Source organism: Antechinus flavipes, chromosome 5 (genome assembly GCF_016432865.1).
Source record: "Antechinus flavipes isolate AdamAnt ecotype Samford, QLD, Australia chromosome 5, AdamAnt_v2, whole genome shotgun sequence".
Lineage (NCBI taxonomy): Eukaryota > Metazoa > Chordata > Mammalia > Dasyuromorphia > Dasyuridae > Antechinus > Antechinus flavipes.
Window position 1 is genome coordinate 257,474,671 of NC_067402.1, and position 17,424 is coordinate 257,492,094.

A 17,424-nucleotide genomic window follows, 5' to 3' on the forward strand; every position below is an offset into this window, starting at 1 on the left:
TAGTATATAACTATATATTATATATAGTTATATAGTATACATATATAACTATATAACATAACTGTATTATGTATATGTACTAAACTAGAGAATTATTAAAAACCATGCTAAACTAGATAACCATTGTCTTATTAATTCCACTGAATTAGCAGTGTAAGAATCCTTGTTTCAAGTTCAGAGTTCTGGCCCATAACAGTTCCCAAGGCTAACAGTTGCGTAACAGGGGTGAATAATAGTTCAATGTATTATAACTACCCCATGGACATGGAGGGATACTGAGGGCCGAGGCCTACAGAATCTTTTCCTTATACCTGTATCTTTCGCTGGTATGTTTAGAGACTTTTGAAATGTTGACTATAGGATAGAAAATGATACAGAAACCATTTATTAGGCAACTGCTATGTTCAGGATCCTTTATGGGGGCAGGAGAGATATGAAGTTTAAATAAATTATTATCCCTGCCCTCTGGAGGAGGGATACACAGATAATGATATCACATGATAAATTCAGTAGAGAATTATATTTTGCAATGCCATGTAAGAAGAAAGACTTCTAAAGGGAAATAAATGGTCATTAATACCCTAAAGGACTAAAGGATAGTATTCATAAAGGATTTTAGAGGACAGATACACGTTGAATAAATTTAGCATTTCAAAAGAAGGATAGAGATCATTCTAGGCATATGGTACAACTGGAATGAGGCAGAGCATCCCAGGCGAGGAATGAACCATGCACCCTTTCTTCGGCCTTTGAGTATTCCTTGTTTCCTGCAGAATTCAGGTTAAATATTTCTAGCTTAAAATCTTTCTTAATCCAAATATTTGGTGCCTCTCCCCCACAATTACCCTGTTTATCTTGGGCATATCTGATATATACTTATTTATGCACAGTCAGAGGTACTCCTGTTGTGTTCATTTATAAAAGATAAGCTCCATAGGGCAGGAATTATTTCCTCATTTTGTCATTATATTCCTTGCACTTATCCCCATGCCTTGTTTAGAATCTTGGAATCATAATTTCAGTTTAGATCATTTAACAAAACTCCTTTATTTCATAGTTGAGGAAACTGAATCTCAAAGAGGTAACATGACTTCCTCAGAGTTATACGGTTAGTGACTAAAATCAGATTGACTTCCAAACCCAGTGCTTTTCTCTATCACACTTGTCTCTTCAGATGTCCCTGGAGTCAAGAGGGTTGAACTTTGCTGTAAATTATTTGAAGTAAGAATGTAAGAGCTATAGTACATTTAAGTCTGTGCTATATTTCATTAGGCTCTCCTCTCTGAAACATTAGTAACAATTAATGAAGTCAGTCTTTTTTTCTTTTTTTAACCTTTCTAGCCATGAATTGTTCCTTGCACCAGACAAATGGATATAATTATTTAATTATCTCTAGGATTGACCCAAAGCAGATGGAATTTTTTGGAATCTTGATACTCCACATAGATGACTATCTATTTTAAGAGAAAATCTCAATGCTAGTTATGTTTTTTTTTTCTGCTAAAGCATTAAATACAAAATTGCACATATATCAAAAACACATTACTTATCACATTTTTTAATTAGAAAAAATCATTTACTTTCCTCCATTTTGTCCCAAGTCAGTCTCCTTTATTTTCACAAGTCTCTAAACATCTTAAGCTTTGGACTAACATTTATGGGGACTCTGATATTTTAAGCTCCAAATGTTTATCTGAAATAACCTCATTTCCCATTTTGCTGTAGAAAATTAGGTGATTTTTTTTTTTTAATAACACAAGGGAAAATATAAAACACTAGAGATTTCACATGCTAGAAAAGCAGTTCTGTCGGGATAATCAAATAATCCTATTTTTTGAATGTTTAGTAGCTGAATTATACTACATTAAGTATTCAGTCAACATGGCTTTTGGTCATGGTTAGATCACAAGTGTAGGGATATGGGAGTTCAGTTCTAAAAGACAACTTTTGCCCTTCGAAATTATCAACCTTGTGACCACTCTTACAGTATTTATTACTACTAATATCCTCATTAATCACTTCTCTGATAGAAGGTAGAAACTTCTGAGATGTTACGGATGGAAAAAAATAACTTGGAGATATCATTCGAGAAGCTAACAGCTGAGCTCGAAGAGATGAGAAAGAGGATGCATCAGATTGAAAGCAGAAATCTACCTTTGGAACGGGTTGAAAGGCAGAGTTTGAAATCAGTCATTGACACAAGGTAAGAGAAGGTTTCAGAAGACTGGCTTGCCTCCTTCATTATTTTTAAAGATGTGAATCTGTTCCATCAAGTAGCTAGCTAACATGGTTTGGATCCTCTGAACAACAGGGATTTGATATCCCTGTTAGACAGTGACTGTCTCTGCTGTTGCCAAGGGGGGCTAGTCAGATTTCTTCCAAAAAATTTAACTACAGGATTTATTCAAAATATCAAATGGAAATTGAATGTTATTCATTACCTTATTCTACCCTGGTCATTGTCATGAAATTCAAGTTTTCAAAAAAAAAAAAATTTCAAGACCTTCACTGCTGTTTCTATTTATTTTTCCCATGTTTCTTCATTCAAGAAACATTTTATAGCTTTTAGGTATGGGGTATTCTGCTAGGTCTTGTGGGCGATAGAAAATGACAAATTATAATCTTTTCTGTCAGTGATTTGAGAATTTCCTGCATAGTAGGTTAAGATATGATAAAGGTAAAACAAGCACAATTAATGGGTTTGAGCACTTAGAAGAATAAGGGAGCCACAGACAAAGGATATTAAACCTTGAAGTATGGGTTAGATTCCAACAGGTTGATATGATGAGAAAAGGATTTCAGAGCTGAGGGGGCATCATGAGATGGGGATGTGGAAGATGTTCAGGGAATAGTTAGAACAGCCCTGTAGCTGGACATTATGCCCAGAATTCTATCAGCTCACATTGGCATTCACCTATATATAAGCTCTTCTCTCATTTTACCTCGTTGAGTCTTCTGGTTTTTTAGTTCCTCTCCTGTACACAGGTGCCAGGAGAACCTCCTTGCACCAAACTTAGAAATATTATCAAGACCAAGAAAATCAGGCAAGGAATTCTATCAGGAAAGGACTTTCGATTACTTTTATAATCTTATCATTTATTTTTTCTACTTTGCTTCACTAAAGCAAAGTTTCTTCACTAAAAATCTAGAAATACTAGACATCTGTAAATATTTTCTTTGGGAAATCTATACTTTAATGTTATGCCTCCTTGCAAGTGATATCTTTTCACAGCATAATGCTCTCCATATAATGAAACTTCCAACTTTTTTTCTTAATTATGCCCTAAGACTGAGGTTCTTAAAATCTTCCCTGAAAATAGCTGTTCAGAGCAGATCCTTAAGTGAGAACTGCAACATATAAGATAGAATTCTGTGCCCTTATCCATGATATTTGTTTAAAAAAAAAAAAGGAAGAAAAACATCCAACTCTGTTGCTTCAATGTAATGCCATATCTATGAATCTTGCAATAAATTCAGAGGGTCACTGATTTTAAGCAGCTCCAACAGGAAGCAACAGAGAGAGAGAGCAGCAAATCAAGAAATATAATCAGGACCTAGAAGATCAGGCAAGGAAGGACTTTATAGAGTAATATGAGTACTTTATGAGGATTAGTCTGGGAAACTGACCCCTGAGGTTGGGACTGCTGTCAGAGGAAGCCTAGGTGATCAAATGTTTAGATGGCACTGGGATTTCATGCACATTGCTATACATGCCATGTAGACACTCACCAACTGCCCTAGGCCTTTCATTCTTTGAATATCTCCATGGAATCACCAAAGACTGCCTATCTGTACTGTTATCATTCTCTTTAAAAGGCCATTTCCTTTTCCAGTAATATAGTGATGCCTTTTATTTCACTTTGCATACATAAATCATGCTTTTAGCCACTATCCATTTCTGTAGTCACTTGCAAATTTGATTCAAATAAGAAAAATGCTTACACGGGGTGATGGGGAGCCCTTCCAGGTATCTAGATTTCTGCATTTTTAGTCAGCCAGACTCAGGTAGACAACATGTGAACACACCACCAGGCCAAAGATCAAAGGGATGAACATGTGAAGAAATTACAAGGTTGTATGTACATGTGTATGTAAGAAAGTTGTAGAGCTGAAACAATGCATGCGCCAGTTGAAGAAGCTTCTGCTGCTTAGGATTGAATATCAAATACCCAGATTAATTTCTACAAGGCTACTGGCCACAGTCATTAATCCTGAATTTCCACCCCATGTACTGTTCCTATTTTGTCTAGTTGCCAGCAATCTTCTTTTGCTTTTTCTTTGCAACCTACTCTGACTTGCACCAGTTGTGGCTCCATGACATACTTTATAAAGATAATGGATCTTAAATCCATTTGCTACATTTGGGCAGCTGGGTGGTGCAGTATATAAAATGCTGAGTTCCTATCTGACCTTGGACATTTACTAGCTGTGTGAGACTGGACAAGTTATTTAACCCTGTTTGCCTGTTTGTTTCCATGAAATGAAAAACCACTCTAGTATCTTTGCCAACTTCCAAATGGGGTCCCGAGGAGTCAGGACTGAATACAACTGAACAACAGCTTTTCACTACTAGATCCTATTTATAATCCTGCATACTCTATATCCGTGCTTACAGTTAAAATTATTTTAAGTGTTAGAACAGTACCCTAAGTATTACAAGAATCATGTGTATGTTTTTCTATTCCTGTTTTTCCTATATCATCCTTCTTGTGTTCCAGGTTAACCACTGATGTAGAAAAGACAAAGACCAAATTAGTTCATCAAGCAGGAACTAGTCAAGAACAAATTGAAGAGGAAAATGTTGTTTCTGGTAAATGAATGTATACTAATGCTGAGTATTAGACTTGTTTTGGTTTACTTTTATGAAGTCACTCTTAAGTTCTGCTCCATTGGTTTCCCTCTCTAAAGTCATGAGCCAGTCATGGGCCTTCTCCTTGTTAATTCTAAGATCAAATTGCCCCACTTGTATCATTAGACTCTTGACACCATTTGGTGTGTTCTGTGTCTATTGTTGTATGAGGATATTGTACTGACTCCTTTCTAGGATAGTGGCTTCTAAAAACATGTATTTCATTGTAGCTACTCTGTTGTATTTATAAGTCATTTACTTCCTCTTGCATTCTTTAGTCAGATATGCTCTTATCAGCCTTTGACCCTCTCATTGGTCTATTTTCATATATATGACAAGAATTTTGAAGTGAGACATAATCACGTTTCCTCTCATGACTTAGGTTCCTGTGAGATTAAATTTGCCTCTTTATTTTAGGTCCTCTCTTTCATTTTGCTTACTACTTTGTTCCTGTGAACTTTTGAAAAAGTCATGAGTTAATACTTCTGTGGTTTTAGACTCAACATTTCACTAAACATTTGTGTCAAATTATGATTAAGATCCTTTGACTTGGACAAATTGTCACATGCTGAGGGACATTCCATAGGATCTTCTTTTGTCTATTACTAGTTTGTTTTGTTTTTGTTTTTCCCAGTCCCACAAGGGACAGAATACATTTTTTCTTCCATTTTCTGGTAGCAGTTCTTATCCTGCATTTTCAATAGAGTATGAAACCTATTGTCAGATTGAGATGAGAATTTCATTTATTACCTAGTTACCTCTGGTTTTCTCTAACATTTTTCCCCTTTTATTCTTAAAATGTTTACTTACAATGCCCTTTTTTGTTATATTAGTCCTTTCTGATGATGTCCTCCTGTGTCCAAAAAACTTCAATGAAGTCTTCATAAGTAGTCATAGTCATTCCAATCATCAATCTCCACTGATTTTATCTTCACATATTTCATTTTATCTGCATAGCCGATACTCTGGTTGATAATCACTGTCACTTCTCTTTTCATCTCCCCGAATGAGGATCAGTCTCAAAACACTAATTCTTATAAAGTATCCTAAGAGTTATAACCCTAATATGTTATCCAGTTTTTCCTTTCCCTTTCCTCTTCTTCAAATTTCCCTAAAATATTTTTCCCCAGGTCCTTTTCCCTCAATGTATTATTTTATCAATCAAAAACAAGATGGCTAAAGATAGTTTATAATGTAAAATAGTTTTTTAATATATAAAATGGAGCTAATAAACCATACCTTTCTAATGGTGGGGATTCTTTGTAAACTGAGATGCAGCATATATACATATTATAATGATCACTTCATTATCCACAGTGATGTAAAATAAGTGGAGCATACTGGAAAAATATAGTTTGAGGTTTAGGATCCTCCTATTAGACTTTAAGGTTTTTGTAATTATCCAATGCCTATCAAAGTGTTCTGAAGAGAATAAGCATCTATTAGTTGCTTGAATTGTATCAAGAAATAAGAGGTTAAAGGTTTGTAGACTACATAGATATCTCATGTTTAATTATCACAAATATTTTCTTCAAGTTAAGTCAGAAAACAATGGATGATGTGGGGAGTACAGCATGACATTAAACAGAAATTTGTGCTTTAACAGAGAGTAAACAATTAGGCTCATCTTCCTAAATTCAAATTTGGCCTCAAACACTTCCTAGTTGTGTCACCCTGACCAAGTCACTTAACCTATCTGCCTCAGTTTTCTTTACCTTTAAAATGTGCTGGAGAAGGAAGTGTCAGACAACTCCAATATCTTTCCCCAAAAATCTCCAAATGGGGTCATGATGAGCTGGACTCTATTGACATTACTGAATAACAAACAACACGAGCCAAGTGCTAAGCATGGATACTCACCATATACAAAAAGTCCTTGCACCCTAATGGAGGAAAGATGCCAACAATCATGACACATCAAGAAAAGGAGAAGACGGGATTTTTATGAAAATATTGTGACAGCAGAACTGACCAGGTGTGGCAAAAGACTGGATATATAGAGTAACCCTAAGAGGACAATGGAAGATGACATTGAGATTGAGAGCATAGGTGAATAGAATAAGGTAAGGAGTCTCTCAAGAGTGTCACATGTGATTCAAGATCATTTCAGAAAGATAAAGATGAGACAATAACTGGGATCACAGCACCTACAACCAAACCTCTTTAAACAAGTTGTTGATATCAGTTAAAATGAGAGTGAATAAAGATAAGAGATTTTAACTATTAACATTTCCTAGAGGGGACTCTTGCTTAATCAAAATACAAAGGAGCCTAGAAACTGCCAGTAGTCAAAATAGCAATATTTTCTCATTTGCAAACATCATAAATAATCCAAAAGAACACTAAACATTAAAAAAAAAAAAAAGTGGCACATGGTCCTGTAATAATGGTGCCAAAAGTACAAGTTAGATTGATCCAAGGCTAGTAATAAAAATTAATAACAAAGAAGATGTTTGGTATTTTAAAAGATTGTTGTAGAAAAGAATATCAAAGGCTTGGAGACATTTCTTAGGGTGACTACAATAATATGTGACTCTATACTACTAATGTGACATTTTTTAGTATGTAACTTCACTAAATGAAGGAAAATCAGAACTGTTCAATTTTTGCTTCTCTTTTCTCTTTCAAGGACAATGAACATTTGGACCTGCCATCAATTCAAGTTGTGACTCTACTACTAAGAACTTTATAACTATGCAACTCACCCAGTAAATCTCAGAGGTCTCTCAAAGTGTAAAGAGAAGTTTATTTGATTCACATGAGAAGCAGGCAGTCACTCTCACCATATGGAGAGGTGAAAGTGAGGGTTCAGAGCGGGATAGAAGGATGGTCTAATTTCCCCTGAGACAATACTAACCCTCCCCACTGGCTCAACCTCAATGACTGAGAATGTGACTTTACATTCTAAGCAGGAAAACTACAGCTAATGGGGAAACAAACCATAGATTCAAATTTAAACAAAAACATTCCTTTTACTGACTGAGATATGTACTTTCATTATATGAGAGATAACGGTTGCATCAATCTGCTCCACATTCTGTCAGACCTGATCTCATAGCTTGGTTAATTTATAATTCCACTCAAAGCCATCAAAGCAAACTAGAGAATTTGTTTCCACCAACTCCCATTAAACCAGGATCACCATAGGTTGTTAAAGAAAGAGTTCTAAGTTAGTACTGAAACATGCACCAGTTTCCTAATACCTAATTGCTAATTCCTGATTTCTTTCATTATTTGTCCATTATCATCAATTTTGATACAACAGCTCATTAAAGATTCAGTTTCCCATATACTCCTCCTCCTCAGCTAATAAGTTATCTAACACTAGTCTTTGTTGTAAAATTGCTTCTCTAGTCTAGGTGGCTTGATCAGCTAAAAGGGTTCTGTAGCCCCACCTTCTGTCTTAGGCTCAGGTTTCCCAACCATAAGTTTGGATAATTCTTTCAAGGGGCCATTTGTATCCCCAATTAGTGTAGTGTAAGTATTAAGCCTTTGCGTTTCCCTTTCCAGGCTGTCATACAATTGAACATTCAAATGCTTTTTTTCCTGAGCCTGGAAGAAAAAAGAACTTGGGTCTAATCAGATCAATATAACAACTTCTTGTCCAATTTACTGAAAAATGTGTATAGATTGTTAGTCCACATATTCAATAATTGTGATGACCGCGCATTTAAAATTAGCCAGAGTCAGGAATTTAGGTTAAGGGAAAAATCTTCAATCTTTATTCTCAGTAGAGGTGAAGGGGGGATTGCGATAGCAATATGGGCAGGAAAGATTGCGATAGCAATATGGGCAGCTGCAACAGGAAGCCAGATAGCAGAGGGAGATCAGAGATGAAGGGCTGTGGCAATAGCAATGCGAGCAGCTGTGTCAAGATGCCAGCCAGCAGACTCTCCTTCTGCTTCCCTTTCCACTCCCCTGCTTCCACCCACCAAAAACGTCATTTCCTATACAACACATCAGGACTTGCACAAAGAGTGGGTGGGGGCCATTCGTTCTCCAAGCATATATATAATAGAGTATGGTCCAATTACTATTTAGCCTCATGTGCTTGGGACCTCAGTGCATCAACTCAAGCCTCAGCCCCTTACAAATAATGACCCTTTAGAGTCGGAGCATCTTCACAGAACAACCTTTCTCCATAAGCTGTTAGGTTATAGTGTTAAGTCATTGGGGCCCAGTGGTAGTTCTACCATAAAAGTGGAGTTAAACTACCATAACTGGTAGTTACACTACCATAATTACCATAACTCTTCCTTCCATATACCATTATAAGCATTTTGTTTATCTTGTCCCTTTACCAATTGTCCAATAATTAGATCTATCACTGATGCTCCAAAAAGCCTTTGAACATTTTTCGTTCCTTTTTCTCATTTTCCCACTTCCATCTTAATTTAGTTTAGTTTAGTTTTTTGTTGTTGTTGTTGTTGTTGTTCCAGGCTGAGTACTATTCTGACTTAAGCAATAACACAGGTTATCTTCCCATTCCACACTCAATACAATATTCAATTTGGATATCCTTAAACTGGCAACTTTGGTTATTACATGGTCGATAGAATCCCAGCACTTTTTGGCCATTCTGACACACAATTCCCTCTGAACTCCACCTCCCAACATATTTGGCACAATCAATAGCACAATTAGGGAGTTCCTCCTCTTTGCAATGAGGTCTTAGAGTAAAAGTCTATGGCTGAGGAGCTAGGTTGGACTCAAAGGAATTGGCACCCAAGGCCACTGGTTCAGCCACTGAGGGCCTCCACAAATCCACCATTAAAAAGATTGAAGGTTGAAGTTATGGTCTTTATCAATAGTTCAAAGCTGTTCTATTGGGGCAACCAAGGAATAGGGGCTAGCCCGACAAAAGATATAAAGAGGAGTAAAAAGGCTAAGGAAACCCCTATGGTGTAGCACTGGAATTACACTTCTGGAAGAAAGGAGGAATATGGTCTCTTCACAAGTAGAGAGACTAAGCACAAACAAAATCAGCAAAGTGAGGGCTACAGGGATTGAACGCCCACCTTCCTAAGAATTTCCAACCACTATTCCTGAGTCAGGAGGGTGATCAGTAGAATGTCTTTTTAACATTCTATAATTCTGGGCCATCAGCATGGAAAACCAAGATAAATGAAAGTACAGCAGAGTATGTAGGTCTTCTCAAAAAGTACAATTCATAAGGCCTACACAAACTAGAACTAAGAATTATGTGCTGTAAGTATTGATCATTAATGCTGGTAGCTTGTAAAGTTGCTACAAGATTATATATGAATAACATTACTTCCTTTTTCAAATGATAGACTGGGTCATCTTGAGTTTGATTTTAAGGCTTATCTAAACTGTTAAAACAAATGTCTACATATAGCAGTTAATTCTTGATTCTAACAGAATGTTAATTCAACAAAATGATTGGAAGATAAAATATCCCTTATGTTCCTCACTTTTTCAGTGAGTATATCAAAGTATATCCTCTTTTCATTGCACCGCAAGATCTGTGAGAATAGATATTGTCTCATTCTTTATATTTGTACCCTAAATCCACAGTGCTTAACAGTGAGTGCTTAGTAAATCTCTGTTGATTCTTAATGGTCACTGTGAGAAAACAGAATAATTTAACCAAATTTCCCATTAAGCCAAAGACTAAAAAGATTTCATAAAAGAGATGGGTTTAAGTTCCAACTCCACTATTATTGCTCACCTGATAATGCTTGGAAATTTTATAACCCATTCTAAATCTAAATTGCATCTTAGGAAATTCTGGAATTGGACTGGATTATCTATGAGTCTACTCACACTGCCACTACTATGATTCAAGCAATTACTACACTGGCTGTTTTATGGCACAGCCCCTTTTGGCCACCTGACAAAATCTAAGGACCCCTTCTCAGAATGCAAAAAATAACAGAACTGCAAAGAAACCAAATTATATTGGAAAAATTATCAAGATTTTTTTAAAGCCATGTTGATGGACTCCCAATTTTAGTGTGATTAAACATATTTGTGCATAAGATTGGGAATAGTAGGTGCTAAAAAATGTAATTTTGAATCGGAATACAACATGCATGTCTAAAAATGTTGCTCAAATTGGATCACCTTGTTTGAAATGAGGTGGGAGGAAAGTGAGATCATCTTAAAAAAAAAAGTTTGTGACAGACAGTTTAGAGGAATCCAGCTCATTAAGAAAAAGTGATAAACTTCAAAAAGGATATATCCGCTATCAGGATACCCTGCCCTTAAGACAGGTTTGAAATAAATTCCATTTATATCTTCTATTAACTCTTTCCTAGTATCATTACTTAAGTTTCTCATACTACAAAATTCTCTTTAACACTTATGTTTGTTGAATTGAAATATCGGGGTTTATAACAAGATAATCTTTAATACATGTACATAATGTATATGGATAAATATAAAGGCACACTATAGCTTAACTTATTGTCTCTATCCAGAATGAGACAACAAAGGTTCAATTCAGACCAAACATATAATTCCAAGCTTTGTATCCTTTAATGATAATTATACTACATGAAGTTTGTTTGAGGTAATTTCTGAATTAAGTATTTAATCACAGGATGATAGATTTTGAGTTGGAAGAGATCTGAGAGGAAATCTAGATATATCCTATGTCTTAGCAGCTTTTTAGGATAGACAGTAAACCTTATGTATATAGATGTGGGGGCAGAATGGGGACATATCTCAGTTAAGAAAGTAGTCATCTGATTTCTCCCTCCTGTTTCTGCTCTCTTTATTTCATGCTATAGGGTTGTGAACAGTTCTGAACAGATTTCATCATTAGATGATGGTGATTGACTTTCTAGCAAACATCTAATGTATATAATAGATTAAATTAGACTAAACAAAGGTGGCTCAATTTCTAACAGGGAGAAATCCACCTCAAATTTGCCTAATTCCCCAAAATAAAAAGATAAAGTCAGTAAGGAAATTTTAATTCTTCCATCCTACAAACACACTGATTTTCATCTATAGAAAGCCCAAGATGATATGAATGAACCATGTTGATTAAAAATAAAAGGTATCCAACATGGTTATATCTCCTTTTGTCAATAGAATGTATCAATAACCCACTGAACATTTTTTTAATAGCAATTTTTGAGACGACTGAGGAGTAGGAGAAGAGGAAAAAAAAAAGTACTACCAGGAGGAACTTTAGTTATCACTTATCTCAAACATAGGGGTTCTCAAGAAGTCATTATGAAATAAGTTTTTCAAAGGTATCCAATATTGCCGAAACATCAAGCTCTCATGGACTCAGTTCTCATGGACTAAAACTCCAAAAGAAGATTTCATAAAGAGAGAACAGAGCTCCATAAACTCAAATTAAAAAAAAAAGCCAGTGAAGAATTAGGTTTTGATGGAAAAATATGACATGAAGTCCAGTGTTCTCATTATTTATGGATCTATTTAATATATTTGTAGTTTGTGACTAAGCTGTATATAAGAAACCAGGTTAAGAGTTTCATTATCACTAATATATTTGAACCAGACTAATTATTGTTAGCACGTTCCCTCTGGGATGAAGGGTCTTAAACCTTATGCAGTGTTTCCCCATTGATTGTAACCCTGTTCATCTTGCCCTTTCTTTTGTTTTAATTAAATTAGATATGTACCAGTGGTTAAATCCATTACCATAGGAGGAATCACACAGGCAAGTTGTAATATCATACAAGCAAGTAGTAATACAATATGAATAAACAAAATACTATAAAGATTTCCATGAGTCCCAGAAGAAAGGTGTAAAAAAATAACTATTAACAACCACACATACACCTCCTTCAGCAGCCAAAAAATAGTCCAAAAGCAATCTATTGTCCATCACTTCACTGATGTTTGTGAGTACACAAAGGGGTTAACTAATAGGATCTTTCAGTGGTGGGCACAGTCAGCGATGGAACCACCAGATGCCTTCCAAGTCTTCCCCTTTGTCTCAAGGGTCTTCCTCCTCCCCCCCCTCCCCCCATGGACAAGTCATTGGTACCCATCAGATTCCTTCTCCATCTGTAGAGATATAAGCAAATCTTCTTCCCCAAGCAGTTGGGACCTATCTGGTCCCCTCCATTCACCATTTTCTGGATCACTTTGAGTGAAAGTAAAATTTAATTATACAATACACGGAATAGATTGCTTGCAATAACAACTAATACAGCAAATAACACATGACAAAAGAATGATGAGGATTATGATTAGGATAGAGGAAAGAGAGAAGACTTCACCGATTCGAGGAAACATTAGAGTGGCTGGGGGCCCCCATTCTGCAGCCTTCAACTCGATCGGGAAAAGTGGGTCCCAGGCAGATGAATATCTCTGTGGGTGAAGCTCCAAAATGGAGAATGCTTTGCCTGCTTTTTATAGGAATCAGGACAAAGAAGGCTTTGGGCCAAATGAAGACCTCATGTAAGACAGAGACATACCGACTAGGGCTCCAGGTGGTTTTAGTCAAATGTTGTATTGACAAGGGGGCCAGTCCTTATCAACAGCAACAGTTCCAAGGAGTGGCGAGTTCCTGGAATTACATATTTGGAGCTAAAATTTAACAGGCAGTACGTGCCTATCTTATACGTTAAAAAATGGTCAAGTTCTCATGGGAGTAAAAGCTAAAATACCTGTTGTTATGGGTTAGGGAATGGTCAAGTTCCATGGGAGAATCAGCGAAAACATATGCTCTTATGGGTTAGGGAATGGTCAAGTTCCCACAGGGGGAGTCATATCCTACCTCGGTTAGGTTCACATGGTTCGGATGGAGATTAGGTTCACATGGAGATTGGGTTCACATGGTTTGGATGGAGATTAGGTTCACATGGGGAAAGTCATGTTTTTTACAATGATTTGAAATGAACTTACTAATAAAATGGAGATTCCCTATTCATATGTCCAAAAAGTTATCAAACTGTGCATAACCTTTGATCTAGCAGTGTTACTACTGGGCTTATACTCCAAAGAGATATAAAAAAAGGGAAAGGGACCTGTATGTATCAAAATATTTGTGACAGCCCTCTTTGTAGTGGCTAGAAACTGGAAAATGAATGGATGCCCATCAATTGGAGAATGGTTGGGTAAATTGCGATATATGAATGTTATGGAATATTATTGTTCTTAAGAAATGACCAAAAGGATGAATACAGAGAGGCTTGGAGAGACTTACATGAACTGATGCTCAGTGAAATGAGCAGAACCAGGAGATCATTATATACTTCAACAATGATTCTGTATGAGGATGTATTCTAATGGAAGTGGATTTCTTCGACAAAGAGAAGATCTAAGAGTTTCGATTGATTAATGATGGACAGAAGCAGCTACACCCAAAGAAAGAACACTGGGGAATAAATGTAAACTATTTACATTTTTGTTTTTCTTCCTGGGTTATTTTTGCCTTCTGAATCCAATTCTTCCTGTGCAACAAGAGAACTGTTCGGTTCTGCACACATATATTGTATCTAGGATATACTGTGACATATTTAACATGTATAAGACTGCTTGCCCTCTGGGGGAGGGGGTGGAGAGAAGGAGAGGAAAATCAGAACTGAGTGCAAGGGATAATGTTGTAAAAAATTACCCAGGCATGGATTCTGTCAATAAAAAGTTATAATTATTAAAAAAAAAAAAAAAGGGAAAAAACTATTTTAAACTTTCCCCCTTTTCTCACTTACAAATACCTTTCTCCATTAATCCCTTTTTACAGAAATAAAATGTATTCTATTCCCTTCTTAAGATGTCTTTTTCTAACCTCCCTAATCCCCATAAATCTCTGCAACACACTTTTTTTTTCATGATAGCCACTCAAATCTTTCTCACTCCAATCTAAAACTATTTTCTCCCATAACCTTTAGTCTCTGAAAATGTTCTCAAATATCATTTAATTATACATCCAGGAAGGACCAGAAACTGTTGTGTTTGCATTTTCTGCTTTAAAATAATTATCTTTCTGCATCACCCCTCTCCAACCAAAGATATTTAATCTGTGTTCTAAAATTAATATATCTATTAAGTATGAGTTCATAAGAGTAAATAGTCACTATAAAATATGAGAGAAAACAAAGTAATTAAAGTTAATGAAAGTAATAGAACAGCAGTTTTTACATCTTTGCATTCATTACTGCACATCAGTAACTTAGTGTTTTTTGTTCTGAATTCTGTTTGTTATAGCTACTTTAAAAAATACCAAAATATCACAGAATAATGGAAAAAAAAGAAAACAATTTCTAAAACTAGAGATCTGTTCTTTTATATCTAGAAGTTCTAAACCTCATAAAACAGAGAATCTGGATATTCAACTTTTTGTTTACTTTGTTTTTTAAAGTAATATTAGGGCAAATATTCTGAAACATTTTGCTGTTTTGTTTTGTTTTGTTTTGTTTTGTGGGGGGGGGGGGAATCAAACCAAAAATTAAAGCTCAATCCATTTATTTTTACCATAATATTGTAATGAACTGAAAGTCAATTAGGATTTCTTTCTATCTCATTATTAGAAAAATAAGTCACAAGGAAAAATGCTGATCAATGTCAGAAGTTACACTGCTTGTTTATTAAGTCATAATATCAGAACCAGTAACACTTTGTTTCTCAGCTTGTTAATATTATTGACCATACCCCAGAGTAAAAGACTGTAAGAAAGAGACTTTTCCAGGCATTGAATGTAGGGACTAGATAGAGATTTTTCATATGAGGATGGGTAAAACCATCTAGTCCAAGCACGCTCTGTCCCTGCAGGGATAGTATACCCTAAGAATGTGCTTTGTCTAGCTTTGGCTTGAAATATAGAAACTACAATCCATACCCCAGTCTCAAGAAAGTGGAACTTGATGACAATCGGCCGTGGAATGCTTTCAAAGCAAACAATATTTACCCTAACAGAATTACTAAGCTGTAAATTGAAAGCATCTATCAGCCATTCTTTCATGGGCCTGATGCCTTGCCTAGATAAGATGAGAAGAATAATGGAAGAAGACAAGCAGGCACTTTCCCTCCAGTCCTTCTAGGCAGATGATATATACTAACTTTCTAACCAAAGCCCTGAGAAACACTGTAGGAAGGCTTAGCCTCTGTGTCTTCGTGCCTTTCTTCTCTTCCTTTCAGAAGGGGACAGCACGCTTAGCTTGCATGTTTTCTTTGTTCTGTTCCTTCTCCTTGACTTTTCCTTCTTCAGCAGCAGCCACGACCTCTCTCTCTCTCCTTCTCCCTCCCTCCCTCCATTCTTTCCCCTGGAGTTCTGGTGAATTTTCAGCCCAGTGCAGTTATGATGGGAGCGTGCTTTCTTACTTCATGTTTCTTATATAACACCCCATCGATACCTAATCTGTAAAACTAGCTGACTCTCTCTTTCCCACTCAAACATTATTTCCCTTCCTTTTGGGTTTTTCTCTATTTTATCCTCATGGCTTAGTCTTGTCTCTGCTAAGACTTGTGTCCCTTCAGTCCAAGAGGGCATAGATAAAGTATCTATTCATAATTGATTCCCTACTTCTATGAAAAAAGCATCTAGGACTGAATAAGATTTTACATCAACAAAAATTAATTAAATTTATATCTTTTTGTATTAAGCCGAAATGTCCCATAGTTGATTTGTAGCTAATCTTGTACATTCTTCAAGTATCCCCTTTTTAGAAGAATTTATGGATGAGCTATTTTGAGGTATATGTGAAAATGGCAGAGAAGGGTGAGAAGTGATAAAAGATTTATTGAAATATATTAACAACAACCATCTATGATACTGAAAGTATAAGGTTTGATATGGAGGATCCTAAAGTTTCAAAGTTCATTCAAATATTACATGTGAATTAAAAATATTATTAGCTGATAGTTATATAATAAAAATTACTTCCACATACACAAATCTGAGTTGGCCTTTTCACTTCATGTAGTAGTTATCTTTTCCTTATTTCTCTTCTCAAATCTAAAAGAACTTTAAAAAAAGATTTTTTATTTTTCCTTAGCATTTTTCCCTATGTCTGTCTTCCTGATGCTGTTCTTGCAGGTCTGTAACACTCTTTTACATTTATCTTCAATCCACTAATAATAAGCCATACCAAGCTAATCTTAATTTATTTACTGGGATGGTTGATGGACAAGTAGTATGGTAAGTAGCACATTCAGATTTTAGCAAGGAGTCTCCCAAAGTTTAAAGTATGGGCTAACTTCCTGGAGGGCTTCAGGGTCAGCCAGAGTCAGGATAAATTAAAGTCCTTGATATTTAGGGGGAGAAATGAAGGAGGCAGACAAACTGCCATGAGGCTTGCCAAAGATCTCGCCTGGATTTTGGAGTCCTGAGTCTAGACTCTCTCCTCCTTGTCCTGCCACCAAGTGACTCTCTGGCCCCTCTCTTTCTGTCCTCCAATCTTTACCTCTGATTATCTTAATACCAAACATTCAGCAAGCACCCAACAGTGAGAAGAGCCATTTATCCAAACATATGCTAATAGAGTCATTGTCTCACATCAAATAGGTAATTAGCCTTAAGTGCTCTCTTGTGTGATTCAAGTATACCTTTTCAGAGTTTCAGCCTTCTATACAAAGTCTCTTGTGATTTTGCTATTCTTTTGTCATTGCCTTATCTATACAGTGCTACC

General features: G+C 36.0%; 1 protein-coding gene across 1 annotated transcript in view; it reads left to right on the top strand.

Moving 5' to 3' along the window:
* The window catches only part of LOC127538738 (centrosomal protein of 290 kDa-like), an 80,990-nt gene extending 72,828 nt beyond the window's left edge, over nucleotides 1-8,162 (top strand). The window contains exons 23-25 of the mRNA XM_051962485.1: nucleotides 2,031-2,203; nucleotides 4,719-4,810; nucleotides 7,479-8,162. Coding sequence (XP_051818445.1) covers nucleotides 2,031-2,203; nucleotides 4,719-4,810; nucleotides 7,479-7,486 — 273 coding nt within the window. The 3' untranslated portion in view covers nucleotides 7,487-8,162. The remainder of the gene's footprint in view (nucleotides 1-2,030; nucleotides 2,204-4,718; nucleotides 4,811-7,478) is intronic.
* The last annotated feature ends 9,262 nt before the right edge of the window (nucleotides 8,163-17,424 follow it).